This window comes from Etheostoma spectabile, chromosome 8, assembly GCF_008692095.1.
Source record: "Etheostoma spectabile isolate EspeVRDwgs_2016 chromosome 8, UIUC_Espe_1.0, whole genome shotgun sequence".
Lineage (NCBI taxonomy): Eukaryota > Metazoa > Chordata > Actinopteri > Perciformes > Percidae > Etheostoma > Etheostoma spectabile.
The window spans coordinates 1,482,732-1,491,373 of NC_045740.1; the positions used below are offsets into that span (position 1 = coordinate 1,482,732).

General features: G+C 40.1%; 2 protein-coding genes across 3 annotated transcripts in view; both read left to right on the forward strand.

The window, feature by feature from the left end:
• The window catches only part of LOC116694223 (interferon-induced transmembrane protein 5), a 5,919-nt gene extending 4,210 nt beyond the window's left edge, over positions 1-1,709 (forward strand). For both annotated transcript variants that reach the window (XM_032523820.1, XM_032523819.1), the window contains one exon: positions 579-1,709. In XM_032523820.1, coding sequence (XP_032379711.1) covers positions 579-800 — 222 coding nt within the window. In that variant the 3' untranslated portion in view covers positions 801-1,709. The remainder of the gene's footprint in view (positions 1-578) is intronic.
• A 4,267-nt stretch (positions 1,710-5,976) lies between these two features.
• LOC116694222 (uncharacterized oxidoreductase YjmC) overlaps positions 5,977-8,642 on the forward strand; it is a 14,795-nt gene continuing 12,129 nt past the window's right edge. Inside the window, exon 1 of the mRNA XM_032523818.1 lies at positions 5,977-6,239. Within this exon, the coding sequence (XP_032379709.1) occupies positions 6,232-6,239 (8 nt within the window). The 5' untranslated portion in view covers positions 5,977-6,231. The remainder of the gene's footprint in view (positions 6,240-8,642) is intronic.

The window sequence follows — 8,642 nt, forward strand, 5'->3', positions numbered from 1 at the left end:
TTTTTATTTGAGGCATTATTATTTTTTGAATCTTTCATCTGTGTGCCTGAATCACAGGCCTAGTATTGGCTCACCACCCAAATTAAAGACGGTGACTGGCTGCTCGTCTAGGGAGTTAAAAATGGTGTAATTGGCATCCTTCTAATGGGCAAGTACTCATGGGAAATTAGAGTGCTAGGGAAAGACTCAGCCTGGTCCGTTCCAAAATATAAGGATACACTAACAAGCAGCTCAAGGATGTCCTATCACTCCACCCTTGCTCAACCTTGAATCTGCGCTCTAAAAACTGTGAATTATGGGACAAGCTGTGATGAACTGGTTGTAAAAAAGAGACAACTGAACATTATATCATGCTCCTTTGCCCTCCTCCTTGGACTATTTACAGCATACATGGGTGTAGACACAAGCATTTTTGTTCTCCATGTACATAAATTGTCTCTAGAAAGAAGAAGAGTCAAAGCTTTATTGTATTTAACCATCTTGAAGCTATTATGAAACATTGATTCTTCATTTCTGTATTAGTTAATACTGACTGCAGTGGTTACATCTAGTGTGTGTGTGTCCCTGTCCCTGTGTAGGCCAGGGACCAGAAGACTCAGGGCAACCTGCAGCTGGCCCAAGAGTGCTCAGACAAGGCCAAGTGGTACAACATCCTGGCAGCCGGCTGGAACCTGCTGATTCCACTTCTGGCCGTCGTCCTGCTCGTCCTCCTGCTAATCCACCTGGGCACGTCCGAGGGCTCCTTTGACTTCTTCGGAGAGGACGGCTTCCAAAACTTCATGAAATTGTTCAGTTGGTAAATGGAGGCAAAGGGAGAGGGAAATAAAAACAAACAAAAATCACACAAAGTCACCCCATTTAACCGGGAGAGGGTATTTGATAGGATGCAGCAGAGGAGGGTTAGCTGACATAATAGCTCTTGAGGATATTAGCCAGTCTAAGCCAAGCAATAAAGGTAATCTCCATGGAAATCAGGACCTGTGCTGGGCTAAAATCTGCTCAGCACTAAAATGATTTTTACTGGTGAGGAAGAATTGCAAGCCTTGGTTTGTGTATTACAGGAATGTCCTCTCTGTGGTACACCAGTACTAATGCTGGTATTAAAAATTGAAGGCTAAAACAGGACATTCAACTACTATCTAAGAGTTACACATAAAAAAAATTGATGAAACATAATACTTTTGGACCATTGACATAAAACTAATGATAAAAGTTTATGTTCAGTCAGCACAACGGTTTGATACTTGTGTGTCAACACTTAATCAGAATTAGTATTGTGAGCGCTGTGGGAGATTAGTATTGGTGCATCCCTCGTTGTCATGTCAGTATTAGAGGGAGTTCAGCCTTCACATGGCAGTCTCCCAGATCCGCCCAGCAGAAAGGTTAAGTTGATCAAAGACTGAACAGCCTGAAATGGAGACGAGGGGAACAAACAGACTGGAGAATGGATGAGAGATTAAGCAAGCGGCTCCTCTGGATCCTTTTTGTTGTTATTTATTGTATTTATGCTGAGTAGAAATTTTGATGACAGCTGAAATGATCTCTCGTCAGGGTAGAAAGGGTATAAGAACAGAGTGCTGTGGAGCCAAAGTCTGAATGTCACGATAATGAGAAGCCACTTGACAAAGGACAATCAACATTCACCTCCCATAGATAGTCATGTATTTTTCTTCTTTCAGCAGTTTTTTTTTTCTTTTTCTTCACATATTCTTACTGTTACGAAATACATATGTTTGGTCATTTAGTGTTTTTATTAGTATTTTATTGTGTGCAGTATTTTAATTTTACATCATGTTGTTGCTAACCTCCTGCGAGTGAGCTAAATAAACCAGATACTGTAAGTCAGTATTGCATTGAAAAACAAATAAGTCTTTTATTTTCTTTTTCACATTATGCTTTTCTTACTTTATTAAAAACATCAACTAACAATTTCCAGGTAATTTTCAGATCCCCTCTTAATGAACACCGGGATGAAGAGATTTCTGTTCTAATGGCTGTTGCGGTTGCACAGCTGAATCTACACCCAATTTTCAAGTGATCATTTTGGGCTTCATAGGTCTGATTCTGGGGCGGGTCTGAGGGAACAGGCTAGGCATGGTTGTTTTCATCCCAGCTGTGAGCCTGCTGCTCTACATACTATATACAGAGCATCCCATTTTAGGAAACAGTTTAAGTGTGCCCTTGGTTGTAAGGCAGGGCCGCCCAGGCAGACCACTACAGAGGAGTCAGCAGCAATGAAGAGGCCTGCAATGGGATGAGATGGGTCATTTCCACTCAATCTGCTCTCAGTCTGAGGAGTTCTTGCAGATGACTTGCCATTTTATGTTAGGCCTTTGCTTGATGGTTAGTTTGTAGCCTGACCCAATGTACATGCATTTCTGCTTGGTTCCACCTTTAGGATCAGACTTCCAAAGACCCCACATATGACATGCCCATAGAAATACTGTGTGTTTAAGATATAGCACCAGACATATGTTTAAAATCATGCATCAGACAAGAAAATAAGTTTTCATTTGAAGTAATGCTATAATTGGACAGAAATGCTTGTATATTTATTAAATAGTGGAACTAGCATATTCCCGTAAAAATGGTGCATGCATATCAAGGAAGATGTGATGGCAGATAATCATGCTTGTACTTGTATAAAGTATGTGAAATACACCCGCTTTGATGCCCTTGACAATACAGAGCCTAAATCTGAATGTCCTACAGAAAACCATCAGAGGCCCGATTTGTCCCCCTGCTCCTCGTCTCTTGCTTTGATGACTTGGGTGTCCCGCTCCTCCAGACCTCCCACCCTCTGGACTCCTATCATATTAGCTGCCTCTCCTGTTCTCGCAACTTTATTTATACGCACCCAAATCACAGCCTCTAGCTTCCAAATTTCTATTTTCCTCCTGTGGTCGGAGAGAAATGCATACAGATGTCTGAGCCGCGGAGAATTACAGGCTAGGAGCTGGCACTGCAGAGGGAGGGGGCGCTCACTTCTCACTGCTCTTTCTGGGGAGCTGTTGCTCTGAGGCCTGGGGAAGCTAGAGGAACACTGTACATGCAGGAGGGACTATTACACTCGGCATGGTGGAAGTCAGGTTCTACAAACTCTCCTTACTCTTTAACCTTGGCTAAAACAGCCATCCCTACTGGTGACTGGAAACCAGACTCAGTCATGGAGTTCAATCACATTAAATAGGCAGTTAGTTCACCTTTGGTCAATTTTGGTTAAGCTGTTTACTTATATATAAACTCCATTTTAATGTATTATTTTATGACATTTTAAAATGTTTGTAAAAATGTTTTCCTTAACCTCATCTTGTGTCTAAATCCTAATTAATTTGACCTCAAACATCTTTCTGACTTAGACAGTTTCACGCTTGGTTCTTATTTGAACGTGACTGAATCTATAAAGAAGCTAATTTCAGACGGCATTTTGAAATGTCCCAAAAACAACAACCAGCATTATGATATCCAGCTTCTTGTTGGTATAAATCACTTCGCTTTTCAACACACTGGATAAACTGCTGATTGTCTTTGAGCCTATTGTGATCAAAATACTGTATCTTGTGTGCAAAGCTGACACTGCACACAAGATGGTGCAAGAGGAAAGCTCATGTAGTATCCAATGTGGAAAGGGTTTAATTTTATTTAGCAAGTCAATAAGAACAGATTTTTACTTAAAATGGCGACCTGACAAGTGACAAAGCCACTTAGGTAATAAAATATTTGTCATCTTTAGAAGTTTATGTGCTTAGTAAATATCGTCTATATATTAGATTTTGACATTTCATATATATATTTAAAAAAAAGTGTTTACCTAGGTGTGACACTATAGCAAAGGTCTAGGGGTCCCTAAAAATGTAACAATTTATACTAAAGGGGTCCAAGAACATTTTATGGCAATCTTAGAATAACAATGCTAAAATTGGAAACAAACATACATTTGCAGGCAAACCCATGCATTTGCATACAGGCATGTGTCCACTCAAATGCACGTTGACTGGCCTTACCTGAGATTTTAATCCTATCTCACAACTGTAGTAAACTCTGCTTTTTGACCTTTTTCTAAAAAGTTGCCATTTAGACATGCTGATACAACAGGGGATTATTCATTATTTATATGACCATAGGTAGGTGCTGCCAAGTTACATGCCACATAAACGGATGCTAATTGTCATCTGGCTGAAGAAACTGGGAACACCGAGAACTTTACACTCTAATTTTGTGTCTGAACTAGTCCAACAATAGCTCTTCTTGGCTATCAATTTCTAACATAAGTTGCCTTTGGGATCTTCTGTCACTACCATAGGGTCACTACTGACATTTTCCCACGTCGCCATTTTTATTAGAAACTGGTTAAATGACTTGGCTGTTATACAAAAGAAAGTTATCTATTTCATAGAGGATCTGTTTTTTTATTAGATGCATGTTGTACAAGGATTTGTCAATAAAAACACACAGGAGGTGACTAGAAGCAGAAGATCTTAGTGGATTTAAATAAATGTAATCATGGGTGAGTGTTAATAGTTGTTAAACTGGTTCCCATTCCAAAGGCATGTTTAGTCGGAGACATCAAAAACATGCCTTCATTACAACACTGGTAACACAAACAATATGCTTCACTGCCTCTATCTTCAGAGTATTTTCAGAGCTTTATTTGTTAGGCCAAAATTTGTTTAAGTACAAACTGTTCCACAACCAGTTAAATTGTTTTGTAAACTTCAGAGAAAATGAGACCTATATCATTTTCACCTTTCTCTTTCTCGGAAATTACAGGATGAGAAACATGAAGTCAGTTTATTATAGCAGCTTTGGTGCCAATGGTGAGCTTGCACAAGACGCCCGGAATCTAAGATTCCTTATGATTTTAGTATTGTGTTTCTGCTATGTGGAGCGAATGTCTACATAGCATAGATTATATACTGCATGTCTACATAGCATAGATTATATACTGTGTGCACTTGACTCTTATTCACTTGAATTGCACTTCCAAATCCAGTGAGTGGCTGACCCCTTGTGGCCTGCTAGACTAAAAGAAGAAAGGCACCAACAGGGATCTTCAGCTGTGAGATGCACAAGACATAAAGGCTGCCGTTAGTTATACGTTTTTATGATGAACATTACATATGCATACATTATATTTAGAAAAAAAAACAATTTGTATTAAAGACGTGTAAAAAATACATATTAACTGATGTGGGTTTTTAAAGAATATTGTGTTGTAGGACTTTGTATAATAATCAAGTTGGCAGCATCTCAAAAAGTGAACTACAACAAAACATTTAATCAAAGACATATTTATATCACTAGAGGGAGCAACGTTTCATTTCTCCCTTGATCTTCTTTCTCTGTTTCTGACGTCACTGACTACACCTTAGCCTAAAGCCAGTGGTTACATGCTCTATGGTTACAAACACCAGGGATTTACTTGGCCTCTCTAACAGACTGTATCCTGTCAAGGACTCGCAACTAGAAATTGAGCTTCATCCAAAGAGGCAAAGTTTTATTGTTTTTCTTACATATTCTAAAGCCAGCATCTCTTGTCAGTTTTTTTATTTATTTGTTTACAAAATAATCCTTTAGAATTATGGAAAATCATTCAGGAATACAGCATATTTAACTCGTTAAAGTCCCGCCGGTATTATACTGGGTAATTAATAATTAGATTTATTTTGTTTGAGAGGAAACTTATTATTTGTTTTTTGTTTTGGTGATATTATTGGTATTATTATTATTATTATTTATTTTTTTTAAATCATTTGTATAAAGTGTAACCCGGACAAATTTAGAAAGGTTTAATCAATACAGTGACACTGCATCCGAAAGATAAGGAAAGAAGTACAGCATTACTATAGATTTACAGGAAAACATGAGCAGTGTAGCCTCTTGATAAACAGTAGACATTTATGTGTTAATATCACGGAGTTATTTTTGCCAAGGGGCATGCAGTACAGTCTCCAATCATGTCAAAAAAAAATGAAGCATCACAACATACCGCCACGTACTTGCCTGGCTTGTACAGGTCTGTGTGATGCTGCGCAGATAAACTTCCCTCCAACCCGCCCTCAGATATAAATACAAACCGAAAGGATAGTTGTCATATTTTGACAACGCTGCAGCGTTTCCCAACACTTCAGGGCTTGAAGAGGTCTATGTCTCCGTGGATTATCGATACCAGCAGATCACCAGAGCGCAGCGTGACAAACCTTGGACCTGAAGGAGTTAAGCACAGTCAACATGAGCAGGTAAGGACTCAGATCTGGTCCACAATGAAAGGACATAGAAGCAGTTAAAGTCAGTTGACGCATGAATGAGCTGCATGACACGACATTAGCCTAACTGACAGGGAAAAAAACTTTTCTTAATGTTCTTATAATAGTAGTAATAATAATAATAACTTTTATTTATATAGCGCTTTTTATGAAACCCAAGGACCCTTTATATAATTACTGTAATTTACTGTGTCTAAGCCAAAGAAGGTTGTAGGCTGTGTGTTCTAGGAGTTTTTTTGTCTAGGGATGTAGCATTTCGGATATTTGCAGGGTGTTCCAGAGGGATGGTGCTGCAGCTAAAGACTCTGATAAGAGGGATAGACTTGCAATAAAGTAACAAAGTAAAGTGAGGACCTTTAAAATGTTGAGGTACTTGTACGATAGGCTACTTTTGCAATACTCTCACAGGGGGCATTGTTTTCTGCATTATGAGTACTTTTAAGTATATCTTATGTAAGCTACCTTGTGCTTTTACTTGAGTAAGTTTTTGAATGCACACTTGTGATAGAGTAGCCTATTTCCCCTACTCTCCCTACTTTCCTATGGTACCGGTATGTGCTTTTATTTTATAAATGTGCCATTTTCAGTCGAAGAGTGATGCAGATATTTTCCTAATCTTAGTAATAGACTTCTTCCACCTAACTGGCCATGTCATATTTAATCCCATCACACCTCAGTTCAATTCAATTCATTTTATTTCAGCAAGATAGTCAGCTCAGTGTCATTACTGTTTCATAGGGAGACTTTTGTACATTTATTACAACCAAACAACACAACACAGTCACATAAAACAAAAAGTTTTTTTCCAGACTTTACATTTTAAAGCCGGTAGACTTGTGTTTACTCTTTTATACCTGTCTAATTGATTCCACATTGTCCAATAAACACTGGACAAGCAAACACATAGTTTACCCTTTTATCCTACATTGTCCACAGATAATACAATCAGTTCTGTGCAGCTGTCTTTCTTCTATGTAAAAAGTATTATAAAGGAGAAATGGCGGTGACAATGGCAACTTTGTAAGCAATGTTTGAAATGCCATAATAACATTTACTGGTAATATAGTGCCTAAACAAACCCTATGGGGGCCTTAATGTGACAAGTGAAGATTTTCCTTTGTACCGGCCGTCTGAAAGATATCTCAAACATCCATCCTGCCACCTTTGTCAAAGTTTTCCCTTATCCCTGACTCCTTTGTCCTCATTTCTCTGCTTTATAAAAAAATCGTATGTAGGGTTCTCACCTCTTTCTTACATAAGACATTGCCTAAGTTCCCACTGGGATCTGCTCACTACGTTAATGGGGTCCATTCTGGATTTCATTAAATATATTATATGCAATAATTCTGCATTAAAATGTCTAACAATTACTGTACCCATGTTATATTTTTACTTGTGTACTTACATTATCCCAATTGTTTCCAACCATGTTCAAACTCATTTTATTCAATGACACAGACCGTGTAGCTTGCTGGCTTGCTAACTAGTCAGCTACCACTACACACAGAATGTGACTAATTACAGGGGAAACACTGTGGCTAAACAGATACATTTTTATCGGCAAAGATTGTTAACACCTTTCTGGGAACCATCACCTTATCGTGGTGGAGAAGTTTGTGTGTCCCTATGTGTTCTCTGGAGCTTTGTGCTCCTGGTAGAGTCTCCCATGGCAAAGTGGTCTCAGGTGAGGGGCCAGACAAAGAATGGTACAAAAACCCTATAAGTGAGCAAGGCAGAGAGGGAGTGACCCTGCCCGGAAGAAGCTTGGGGCCCCCGTCTGGAGCCAGGCGCAGACGGAGGGCTTGTCAGCGAGCGCCTGGTGGGCGCCCCCCCGTGGCAAGTGACGTTGCACCCTTCTCTCCATCCCCTGGGCCCACCACCTGTGGGAGGAACCGCTGGGGTCGGGTGTGCTGCCAGATGGGTGGCAGTACAGGTCAGGGGCCTCTACGGACCAGACCCGGGCTGCAGAAGCTGGCTCTGAGGACGTGGAATGTCACCTCTCTGTAGTGGAAGGAGCTCAGTGTGGGGATACTCACAAGTCCCCGGCTGAGCACCACTGCGTTGGAGTTTACCCCGGTGGACAAGGGGTTTGCCTCCCTACGCCTGCGGGTGATGGGAGGACTCTGAATGTTGTTTGTGCATATGCACCAAACAAGAGTTTGGAGTATTTGGCCTTCTTGGAGACCTTGAATGGAGTCCTGTATGAGGCTCCAGTGGGGGACTCCATTGTTCTGCTGGGGGACTTCAATGCACACATGGGCAATAATGGTGATATGTAGAGAGGTGTGAGTGGGAGGAACGGCCTCCCTGATCTAAATCAGACTGGTTGTCTGTTGTTGGACTTCTGTGCTAGTCATGGATTGTCTATAACAAACA